Raw genomic sequence first — 12551 nt, forward strand, 5'->3', positions numbered from 1 at the left:
GGGTACGCCTCCTCATTTCCACAGCCTGCGGGGCACACAAAATCTGGATAGGGTGTGAATTAGAAACCAGAGGAATAAAGACATTTCATTGTGGAAAGTATTCAGATAAGAAAAACAAAGCAAAAAGAGCAATCAAAAACCACACTCAAAAGCAAAAATCACCGTAAAAAACCCACCAGAAGACAGGCTGGGCTTGTAATGAGATATGAGTCCTACGCAAAAGACAACAGGCAGTTCATTTCTTCTCAACAGTATCCAGTGATTAGTTTTCTCAGGGCATCCTTGATCTCATGGTTTCTCATGCCGTAGATGAGGGGGTTCAAGGCTGGAGGCACCACCGAGTACAGAACTGCCACCAGCAGGTCCAGGGATGGGGAAGAGATGGAGGGGGGCTTCAGGTAGGCAAACGTGGCAGTGCTTACAAACAAGGAGACCACGACGAGGTGAGGGACGCTGGTGGAAAAGGCTTTGTGCCTTCCCTGCTCAGAGGGGATCCTCAGCACAGCCCTGAAGATCTGCACATAGGACAGCACAATGAAAACAAAACATCCAACAGCTAAACAGACAGCAAATACAAGTACCCCAACTTCCCTGAGGTAGGCATCTGAGCAGGCGAGCTTGAGGATCTGGGGGATTTCGCAGAAGAACTGGTCCACAGCATTGCCTCGGCAGAGGGGTAGTGAAAATGTATTGGCAGTGTGCAGCACAGCATAGAGGAAAACAGTGCCCCAGGCAGCTGCTGCCATGTGGACACAAGCTCTACTGCCCAGGACGGTCCCGTAGTGCAGGGGTTTGCAGATGGCAATGTAGCGGTCATAGGCCATGACAGTGAGAAGAAAATACTCTGCTGAGATCAAAAAGACAAACAGAAAGACCTGTGCAGCACATCCTGCATAGGAGATGGCCCTGGTGTCCCACAGGGAGTTGGCCATGGCTTTGGGGACAGTGGTGGAGATGGTGCCCAGGTCAAGGAGGGAGAGGTTGAGGAGGAAGAAGTACATGGGTGTGTGGAGGCGGTGGTCACAGGCTATGGCAGTGATGATGAGGCCATTGCCCAGGAGGGCAGCCAGGTAGATGGCCAGGAAGAGCCAGAAGTGCAAGAGCTGCAGTTCCCGCCTGTCTGCAAATGCCAGGAGGAGGAAGTTGGTGATGGAGCTGCTGTTGGACATCTGCTGCCTCTGGGTGTGGAGCACTGAACAGGGAGGCAAGGGCAGTGACAAGTTAGGGCATTATTCTCTGACCAAAATCAAAGCCATTTGTCAAAATATATGTTCACCGCTTTTTTTCCATTTCAATGAGATCTCTGTTCAGGTCTGTGGATGGAGCTCTGGTTGGTGCTGGCTGCGTATGTCGTGAGGAGCAGGACCTCTGCCCATTGGCTGCCAAGGAGTCAGCCCTGCTCTGCAGCAGTGGGTTTCTGGGAATCATGTCTTTTGGGGGGGGGTGGGGGGGGTGTGGTGTCAGTCCTGGTGTTTGAATTGGTCACATGAAACTATTCCTGATGTAAAAGTGCTTGTCAGCATCTGCACTCCCAGGGCTAAGAAACCACAATCAAAAGAGTGTTTGAGAGAGAGGTTGGAGGGGTTAGAGCTCTCCGCTATCTCACCTGGTAATTTTCTTGCATTTCAGAAACCCTCATCGTTTCTGCATCACTCGGAGAAAACAAAGTGTGTCCTGTGAGGCAAGAGGATTGCCTGTGGCTTAGTGCAGAGGGAGGGGAGCTGATCTGTCACTCTGTCTTGTTGCCAGCTACCCTAGGCTCTCACCTTTCTGAGATGGAGTGTACTCACACCCGTGTTAACCTGAAAATACTCCAGGCACTATTGAGAGCAGAGTCACCCACTGCCCAGCACCAAGTGACTCCCCCTTTCTCAAGGTCTCTGCACCCAAATTCTTGCCAAGGACACACATGGTTCATTTCACAAACCCAGCAGCATTTCCTCAATCTTGCTGTCTCTGTGGTTCTCCATGGGGCATTCAGAAACACCAAGACACTATGGGACAGACCTGCATCCTGGAGGGCAGTTCACAGCTTGGAAGGACACCCAAGAAAATAGCCAAGTGACCTGATGATGGTATCTCAGGAAGGGAGAGTCAGCTCATTTCCTAGGGAATGACACAGGCTGCATTGCCCACAGCCCCACAGCTTGGAGGAGAGCTTGGACACCTGTAACCTTGTTCCCATGGTCACAGCTGCATGGGAGGACCCACAAGATCAGTGTGTGACCCTGCAGCTGAAACTCCCACCCCAGAGAAACAGACAGCCAGAACAAGATAACAATAGCAATGACAGACTAGTGGAGAATCAAGAAAAAGTGCAGTGATTGACTGGCTCAGAGAGGCAAAGGAAGAGGCAGCCAGGCACTCAGGAAAGAGTTACCCTTACCCAGCTGTACATGCCACCTCCCAGACAACAACACAGTCAGGCAGTAGTTCTCAGTCCCTGTGCTCTACTTCAGGAGGATCCTATCAGACTTACTGACCCCTCAGAGTTACAGCTCAGGAGTCTCAGTGAGCTGTTCAAGCATGACAACAGTTGTTCGATTTCTCCTGAAAATATCCCAAGAGTAGTAAACTGAAAAAACAAACTCAGGAAAGCTGCTTATGTTTATAGCAATCCTTGCTTTCACCTTGCCCTTGAAAAACGCCCTCGGAAATATCTTGGGGGTGATCTGGAGATTGTGAGCAGCCCCGATCCACACAGCACCCTCTTGTCAGCAGAAGGACCCTGCCATGACGCAAGTTTATTTTCCACCCACAGCTGCTCCCCACTCTGCTCTTTGAGCTCCCCAGGCAGGCTGAGTACTTACCCTCACCAGCGGCAGAGTCCCTGCCCCAGCACACAGCCCCCTGGCTGCAAGAACCCTGCTCAGAAGGACAGCCCTGGGCACCCCTGGCTGCACACCCACCTTCACACTCTGCAGCCATCCCTGGGTGAAGGCAGCTGACATGCCCTGTCCCTCTGAGGGTGCAGCAGGGAAGCTGTGCTCCAAAGCACGTCCTTTTTCTCTACACTGCACAAACTGTGAGAGTCCTCTTGACAGATCCTATAGGATGTGGGATTTTCCAGCTTTAGGAGATCATTCCAGGAACCACAGCTGCACTGCCCTGCAGCAAGCACTTACCCTGTTAAGGGCTGTGAAGATTTTTCTCCAAGTCAGCTCTTCTCTGTCCTCCCACCCCAGACTGCCTTTAACATCTCTCTCTGCCTCACTTCTCTCCCCTCGGTGCCTGCAGGCAGTGCCCTCAGCCCTGCTGCGCTTTGCAGAGGAGCTGCTCCTGGGCAGAGCTGTCTCTCTGCAGTGCTGCCTGCTTGCCATGAGCTCCCTCCATCCCAGGAGCCCAGCCCAGCTCAGCAGCAGAGGACCAGCCCAAGGCAGCACTTTCTCTGCCCCCTCTGGGCTCCCTCCAGGTGTCCCTCGTGCTCACGGGGAACCTGCTGGGAAACAGGCTGAAGCAAACACTTGTGTTGCCTTCCTCAGTTAAGGAGAATCACTTATTTCCTGAAATAAAATTCTCCTCTCAGAGACAAGGTTTCATATACATGTCACATTTTGTGGTCTTATTGTTAGACAGGATACCCAGAGAGAGGCAGGCAGGGATCTCCTTTACCCCTGCTGAGGGAAGGGATCCAGGGGTCAATGGAGGCATCTCATCCTGCATTTCTACTCATGGCATTTGAAGGAGGCTCAGCTCCCTTCCATGCACACCACAAAGCCACAGGAGGTGGGATTCCTCTTGCCTCACTTCAGGTGTGAGCAAAATGGACACCTGCAGGTGAGCTCCTTGTCTCAGCTCCCATCTGAATTAATGGAGAAGAAAGGCAGGAGTCAGGTGTTCAGAGGCAAAACCCTGGTGACATTTGAACTGCCAGAGGTGGTCCAAGATACATGTAGGTAACAGCAAACTGTAACGCAGAAGTTCATAGAGACAGGGTAACATCTTGGGAATCCTGTATGAGGCTGGTGGGAAATTGCTTTGGCCAAGTGACAGCACAGCTTATACCCAAATAAAGGCCAAAAGAACCTTTTCCTACTCCTTATCTTCATGGCAGTTAATACAGGTATTCCTATGAACGACTGCAGTCATGTACCATAGTGACAGCTGGGTCTCTCTCTTTTCCATCAGCTGAATTTACTATACCTCCACTGACTGTAAAGGCATATGTCCCAGGTTCGTCCCCACACTGCCTAACAGAATTCAGGGCAGGTCCTCTGTTTAATGTCCAACTCCAGGGCCACAGAGTTACTCGAGATGCCAAGGCTGCAGGGACCTCACAGGAGCTGCAGGAAAGCAATTCCCATTCAGGGTGGGTGCGTCATAGACGTCCCAGACGGCATCACAGAGAGTGCGGTTTGGTGCCTGTTTGCCATACACTAAAGCCATCAGTCAGAGGCATCAGTCATCAGATGCCATCAGAGAGGCAAGGTCTGCTCCTTCTCCACCCAAGAGCTGCAGGCATTGCATGAACAGGAAGCATGTCACACATGCTTGCACCACAGACAGTCCTACACTGTCCTATGCCTGTGCCAGTTTCCATGCAGACTTTAGCTTCCTCCCCCCGTTTCCCCACCTCACCCTGACCTTGGGATCTCCCAAGCTTTACTGATGCCTGTGAAAGGCTAGACGCTAGCTGCAGTACAACTTGCTTAGGAGAATGAACATGATCTGACACTATGAGCTTTTACCTCAGGGTCAATGTGACCTGAAGACCCAACCTAAGTCAGCTTTTCATGACTGAGAACACCCCATAATGACAATAAATGCATGGAAGATATACCTTTCTAAAAACCAGGCATATAGCCATGAACCATGCATGAACCGTAATCAACCAGAATCCAGGATAAGCATCCTCCACCTGCACCGGCCATCAGTTTAGAACAATGATGATGAACACACCACTGACCATACCTCTGCATCACCTGCACAGGTCCAGCGTGTACTGATCCCGTGTGGGACAAGTACACACCGATTACGCGAGCACTAATAAATGATGGGGTCATCCCTTAACATGAATAATTGGATTGGTCTCTACAGCTGTATTGGAACAGAGGCAAACCCTGCTTTCCTCTGTATTGGGGTCCTCCATGCATTAGGCTAGGGCACAGCTAAAATGAGAGAATAAATTACCTTGGTAATTCTCTGCTAAGCATCCTTGTCTGCCTCCTAAGCCAGCAAATAAGTGACTTTTATGCGCTAATTGGTCCTCACTGGCTGTCCCATCAAACACAAAGCTATGGTTACCTGAGGATTTGACAATGCCTGGGAGTTCCCCACAACCTGTCTGACTTCTTCCAATACCCAGCTAATGCTCCTCTGGCACCCAAAGCATCCCAGTCCCTGACTTGCTTTGCTCCTGTACTTAGCTCTGTATCCCAGCACTGAAATGCACGTCCTCCTCCTTCTGCTGCCTCAAAATCACTACTTCAGGTCCTCTCCCTGCCTCTACCACACTCGCTGCTATGCACACACCGCTCTCTCCCTGCACTGCCATGGGTCTCACAAATCCAGACTTCCCGCCTCCCCTGCAGTTATGGCACGGCAAGAGGGTTCTGCCTTTTCCAGGATCATGGATGTTTCTTGTGGTCCGTCCAAGTCTGGGGAGTGAAGGAGAGGAAGAGAGCAAGGTCAGCTCATGAGGCATGACTGAGCACAGCCACCCCTAGCAGCAGGCATTCCCTATCTGCCAGGTAGAGGCATGCACACAAGATGGAAACATCTCCATTATCCTTGACGTGCACAAGAGGGGCATTGCTTCCTGCCATCTTCCCAGGACAAACCTCCTCCTCCTCCTCCGCTCACACAGATCAACTGCTTTCCATTTCTGGGCTCAGACATGGTTGTAAGGATTTGCTAAAGCCATCAGCCATCACCTTGTTTCTGACTGACATGCCCTGAGTCTCTCTCCCAGGCACGCACATGGCCAGTCACTGCTGCTCGGGGCCCCACTCGCTCTTCAGAAGAAGCTGGGCAGAGATGCCCATTTTCCCCGTTGCAGGCACTGAGCCCAGCTGGAGGATAGAGATAGCCTCACAGCCAGACTTAGCATAAACTGGGTGAACAGCCAGTGCTAGAAATGGCTGGTGAGGGAGGCTGGGGGGGTGACAAAGGCCATGGGCCACCTTCCCAGTCCATCCATGACACCAAGGGCACAGACAGGCCTCCTCTCTCCTGCACCTGCATGTCTCAGCCCCCATCCAGGAGCCCTGTCTCTGCACCACAAACCCCCTGATGCGAGGCCTCACCCTGCACGGTTACGCAGTACAAGCTTTACACAGGTGTTTTTCCCTCCCAGGAACCTTCCAGCTCAGCCCAGCTCCCTCCAAGACCTCCCACATCCCTTGCCCTCTCTCCATACTGAGACGGGGAGCCAAAAGAACCTTAGTAGATATAGTAGATATATGGATCTATATAGGAACTGTTTAATAATTCTCTAGCTTGTAATGAAGTTAAAGAAATTTCAGTAGAGGTACACATGGCCCAAGGGATGAGAGGTGATGTTTAATGTTTGCATTGTTGAGGCTGGCTGGGACAGGAGATAGTCCCTGATAAGAAGCAGAAGTCGACCCCAAGAACCAGCCAAGACTGGCCTTGTGATTTGGATAAATGCCAAGGAGTGACTGAGTCTGCGCAGGGACAGAAGGTTAAGAGTTCACCGTGAAGAAGACATACAGCCTTCATCTTCACGACCCCTGACGACCACCACAAGGAGGCACTGCGCAGGCGTAGTCGGGAAGAACTTAGGGAAATGACTTCTTGGAACTAATTTTAATATGAAGCGGGGATAGGTCATGCCAATGTATAGGCGTATTGCAAAACTCTATGTATATGTAACACTTGACTGTATAAATTTAAAGGGAACTGCCGAGTCAGGGGCGCGCGACTTCGGTGCTACTACCCCCCTTGCTGACCAGCGCTGAATGAACATACCTACTTTACAATCTCCCTGATTGTGGAGTCTGTTTCGACATGTCAGTTTTGGCGAGCCAGCCAGGGGACTCTCTGCTCGGCTGCAGGACCGACTGCGGAGCAGACGCCCCTCGGTGCGCCCCGAGCACTTTCCTCGGAGGAGCCTCTGGTGCCAGCCGCTCACCACGGGAGCAGACAACAACCTCCTGAAGCCGTGGACCAAACGGTATGTGTCACAGAGGGAGCCTGTAAAAAGTACGGGCCAGGGCAGCTGGTAAATCACGCAGAGATGTCTGGCATGCAGCGTAGTCCCCATATGGGAGGAGGGTACCCTATATGGTAAAAAGGGGGGATTTGCTGACCGATAGAGCTGCCGCTAGCAATCCTGGGGGTAGGTCGAGCAAATCCGGGGTGACTGCTGTATCCCAGTATCGGGAGCCAGGACAGACCTGTCAATGACTGGTATATAAGAGGCAGGAGAAGGGTAAGTGCACCCCTTCACAATTGCGCTTGGTGCATTTTGGGGGTAAGTGGACCCCCTCGCAATTGCGCTTGGTACATTTTTGCAGCTGCTGAAGGTTGTCAACTGGAGCAATGATTGTATCATGTGAATGTTTGGAAATTTTATGTTAAAGATTTTGTGTGGCTGTGTGGAAATGATATGTTGAAATTTATAGGTGTATGTATGTTTGTTAATGTGTGAATGTCTTTACGTATTGATAGGGGTGATTCCCTGCTTTGTATGTGGGCTTGCAACTGGACTATATAACAATGGGCATCCGGCGTGGGTTTTGTTGAAGTGTAAATCTCGTGGGAGAAGGTGGTACTGTACATCCAGCAGACGGAAACCAGACTAGATAGGCCTACCCGGAGGGTCAGGTAGGAAGGGCGGGTCTAACCAAGCACGCCCATAGGGACAGCTGGTGGACTCCGGCACATCACAAAGGGTTCCGGTAAAACACAGGAGTACCGGTGGGTATACCGATACTACCGCGGAGTACCGGTGGGGGTACCGGTACTAGACCCGAAGTACCGGTGGGGTACTGGTACTATCCCAGAGCATCAGGTAGGGATACCAGGCCTACCCTGTAGGGTTAGGTAGGGAGGCCGGTTCTAACCCTGCGCGCCTGTAGGGAAAGCAGGTGTACACCGGAGCACCAGTAGGGGTTCTGGTACTACCCTGGAGAACCGGTAATGGTATCGGTACAACCCTGCAGTAATGGTGGGGGTAGTGGTACTACCCTGGAACATTGAGAAGAGACACCAGGCCTACCCCAGACCGTCAGGTAGGGATACCGGGCCTACGCTGGAGGGTCAGGTACAGAGAACGGGTCTAAACCTGCGCGCCCGTAGGGACAGCTAGTGTACTCCGGCGCATCACAAAGGGTTCCGGTACAACCCCAGGGTACCGGTGGGGAAACTGGTTCTACCCCAGAACATCAGGTAGGGATACCGGGCCTAACTCAGAGGGTCAGGTGGGAAGGGCGGGTCTACCCCCGCGTGCTAGTAGGGTCAGCAGGTGTACCCCGGCGCATCAGTAAGGGTTTCGGTACAACCCCGGAGTACCGGTGGGGGCATCGGAACTACCCCAGAACGTCGGGTAGGGATACCGGGCCTACCCCGGAGGGCCGGGTAGGGAGGCTGGGTCTAACCCCGCGCAACCATAGGGAAAGCAGGTGTACCCCTGAGCACCAGTAGGGGTTCTGGTACTACACTGGAGTACAGGTGATGGTACCGGTACAACCCCGGAGTACCGTTGGGGGTAGCGGTACTACCCCGGAGTGTCAAGAGGAGACGCCAGGCCTACCCCGGAGCATCAGGTAGGGATACCGGGCCGACCACGGAGGGTCAGGTAGGGAGGACGGGTCTAACCCTGCGCGCCCGTAGGGACAGCTGGTGGACTCCGGCGCATCACAAAGGGTTTCGGTACAACCACAGAGTACCGGTGGGGGCACGGGAACTACCCTGGAACGTCGGGTAGGGATACCGGCCGTAACGCGGAGGGTCAAATAGGACGGGTGGTGTCGTGGTTTAACCCCAGCCCGCAACTAAGCACCACGCAGCCGCTCACTCACTCCCCCCCCATCCAGTGGGATGGGGGAGAAAATCAGGAAAAGAAGTAAAACTCATGGGTTGAGATAAGAACGGTTTAATAGAACAGAAAAGAAGAAACTAATAATGATAATGATAACACTAATAAAATGACAACAGTAGTAATAAAGGATTGGAATGTACAAATGATGTGCAGGGCAATTCCTCACCACCCGCCGACCGACACCCAGCCAGTCCCTGCCCCCCCACTTCCCAGTTCCTAAACTAGATGGGACGTCACATGGTATGGAATACACTGTTGGCCAGTTTGGGTCAGGTGCCCTGGCTGGGCAAGAGAAGCTGAAAAATCCTTGACTCTAGTCTAAACACTACTGAGCAACAACTGAAAACATCAGTGTTATCAACATTCTTCGCATACTGAACTCAAAACATAGCACTGTACCAGCTACTAGGAAGACAGTTAACTCTATCCCAGCTGAAACCAGGACAATATCCACCCCTTATTCTATACCATTGACGTCATGTTCAGTTCCCATACCTTTAGTTACATCCTGATCAATCATCATCACCTTTCCATCCCTTTGAGACATATGAACAATGAGATAGATAGATAGATAGATATATATATGTAAGTATACACACACAGAGATATCAGTTCTTTAGTTCATGGGTTATGTTGATAAAAGGTTTGTTGAGTTCTTTTAGTTTCCGACTCTGGGCTCCATCTGTCATACCAGTCTGTCTGGGCAGGAGGGATGGTGCAAAGTCCTCTCAGTCGGTAGAGCAGAATTGGGCTTCAGTGCGGTGTGACGAGCGGATGACTTTTGACGCAGCAGGAGGATGGTGTGCACCATTGGATTGTTGCATGCTGGAGTCAGTTCTGGTTCCATCACTACTGCGCTTGGCTCAGTTTTGTCACAGTTCTTTCTTGCTTGATCTAAGTGATTCTTACTATAGTACTATGGATATAGCATATAACAATTATAGTAATGATAACATACAGTAGCAGGGTTAGTTAGCAACTAAAGTCATACAGTTTAATTCTGGCTATTTTCACCTAAAACCAAATCCCCTTGAGGCACACATCGGACTTCCCCATCTTTTCGCATCACCCACCAAGTGCACCCAGGCCCTTGAGCAAAAGCAATCCCACGAATGGGTTTACCTTTGCCTGAGGCAGGAGTAACCCAGACTGTTTTCCCTAACATGTTTTTCATGTGCACTACAGGGACTTTATCCCCTTCTACAGTATGTAAAAATTATGATTGGGCAGGACCACCCCAATTGGCAGATCCTCTGGTGTTGACTAACCAGGTGGCTTTTGCTAAATGTGTATCCCAATGTTTGAAAGTTCCGCCCCCCCCATTGCTTTCAATGTAGTCTTTAACAGTCCATTGTATCGCTCAATTTTCCAGAGGCTGGTGCATGATAGGGGATATGATACACCCCCTCAATGCCGTGCTCTTTGGCCCAGGTGTCTATGAGGTTGTTTTGGAAATGAGTCCGTTGCCTGACTCAATTCTTTTTGAGGTGTTTTGTCACCACAAGACCTGCTCTTCAAGGCAACACTAGGACAGTGTTCTGGGTGGTGGCATGGGGTACAGAATATGTTTCGAGTCACCCAGTGGTTGCTTCCACCGTTGTCAGCACATAGTGCTTGCCTTGGTGAGTTTGTGGGAGTGTGATATAGTCAATCTGCCAGGCTTCCCCATATTTCTATTTCAGCCATCGCCCTCCATACCACAGGGGCTTTAACCGCTTGGCTTGCTTAATTGCAGCACATGTTTCACATTCATGGATAACCTGCGCGATAGTGTCCATGGTCAGGTCCTCCCCTCGATCTTGAGCCCATCTATATGTTGCATCTCTTCCCTGATGGCCTGAAGTATCATGGGCCCACCGAGCCATAAATAGCTCACCCTTATGTTGCCAGTCCAGGTCCACCTCAGCCACTTCAATCTTGGCAGCCTGATCCACCTGTTGGTTGTTTCGATGTTCTTCAGTGGCCCGACCCTTGGGTACGTGAGCATCTACATGACGTACTTTTACAACCAGATTCTCTAGCCGGGACGCAATACCTTGCCACAGTGTGGCAGCCCAGATGGGTTTACCTCTGCGCTGCCAGTTGCTCTGCTTCCGTTGCTGTAACCACCCGCACAGGGCATTTGCCACCATCCATGAGTCAGTATAGAGATAGAGCACTGGCCACTTTTCTCTTTCAGCAATATCTAACGCTAGCTGGATGGCTTTCACCTCTGCAAACTGACTCGATTCACCTTCTCCTTCAGCAGTTTCTGCAACTTGTCGTGTAGGACTCCATACAGCAGGTTTTCACCTTCAGTGCTTTCCCACAATGCGACAGGACCTATCAGTGAACAGGGCATATTGCCTCTCACTTTCTGACAGTTTATTATACAGCAGGGCTTCTTCAGCACGTGCCACCTACTCCTCTGGCGACATTCCAAAATCTTTGCCTTCTGGCCAGTCCGTGATCACTTCTAAAATTCCTGAGTGACTGGGGTTTCCTATGCGAGCCCGTTGTGTGATCAGTGCGATCCACTTACTCCACGTGGCGTCAGTCGCGTGATGTGTAGAGGAGACCCTCCCTTTGAACATCCAGCCCAGCACTGGCAGTTGGGGTGCTAAGAGGAGCTGTGTTTCAGTACCAACCACTTCTGAGGCGGCTCGAACTTCTTCATATGCTGCCAATATCTCTTTTTCAGTTGGAGTATAGCGAGCCTTGGATCCCTGATATCCCTGACACCAAAACCCCAGGGGTCGGCCTCGGGTCTCCCCAGGTGCTTTCTGCCAGAGGCTCCAGGTAGGGCCATTCTCCCCAGCTGCAGTGTAGAGCACATTTTTAACATCTTGTCCTGTCCGGACTGGCCCAAGAGCTACTGCATGAACAGTCTCCCACTTAATTTGTTCGAAGGCTTGTCGTTGCTCAGGCCCCCATTTAAAATCATTCTTCTTCCAGGTAACTTGGTAGAGAGGAATTTGACTGTAATTTTGAATATGCATTCTCCAAAAGTCCTGTCGTGGTTTAACCCCAGCCAGCAACTAAGCACCACACAGCTGCTCACTCACTCCCCCCCCATCCAGTGGGATGGGGGAGAAAATCAGGAAAAGAAGTAAAACTCCTGGGTTGAGATAAGAACGATTTAATAGAACAGAAAAGAAGAGACTAGTAATGATAATGATAACACTAATAAAATGACAACAGTAGTAATAAAGGATTGGAATGTACAAATGATGCGCAGGGCAATTGCTCACCACCCGCCGACTGACACCCAGCCAGTCCCCGAGCGGCGAATCCCTGCCCCCTCTTCCCAGTTCCTAAACTAGATGTGACGTCACATGGTATGGAATACACTGTTGGCCAGTTTGGGTCAGGTGCCCTGGCTGGGCATGAGAAGCTGAAAAATCCTTGACTCTAGTCTAAACACTACTGAGCAACAACTGAAAACATCAGTGTTATCAACATTCTTCGCATACTGAACTCAAAACATAGCACTGTACCAGCTACTAGGAAGACAGTTAACTACATCCCAGCTGAAACCAGGACAAGACCACAACACCTAAGAAAGCCT

General features: G+C 51.0%; 1 protein-coding gene across 1 annotated transcript; it reads right to left on the reverse strand.

Moving 5' to 3' along the window:
* Window positions 1–245: 245 nt before the first annotated feature.
* LOC138682981 (olfactory receptor 14C36-like) lies at window positions 246–1235 on the reverse strand. The gene has a single exon (XM_069774504.1). It carries the CDS (start codon window positions 1167–1169, stop codon window positions 246–248), a length of 924 nt encoding a protein of 307 aa, XP_069630605.1. The 5' UTR covers window positions 1170–1235.
* Window positions 1236–12551: the final 11316 nt, after the last annotated feature.

This window comes from Haliaeetus albicilla, chromosome 30 (assembly GCF_947461875.1).
Source record: "Haliaeetus albicilla chromosome 30, bHalAlb1.1, whole genome shotgun sequence".
Taxonomy (NCBI): Eukaryota; Metazoa; Chordata; class Aves; order Accipitriformes; family Accipitridae; genus Haliaeetus; species Haliaeetus albicilla.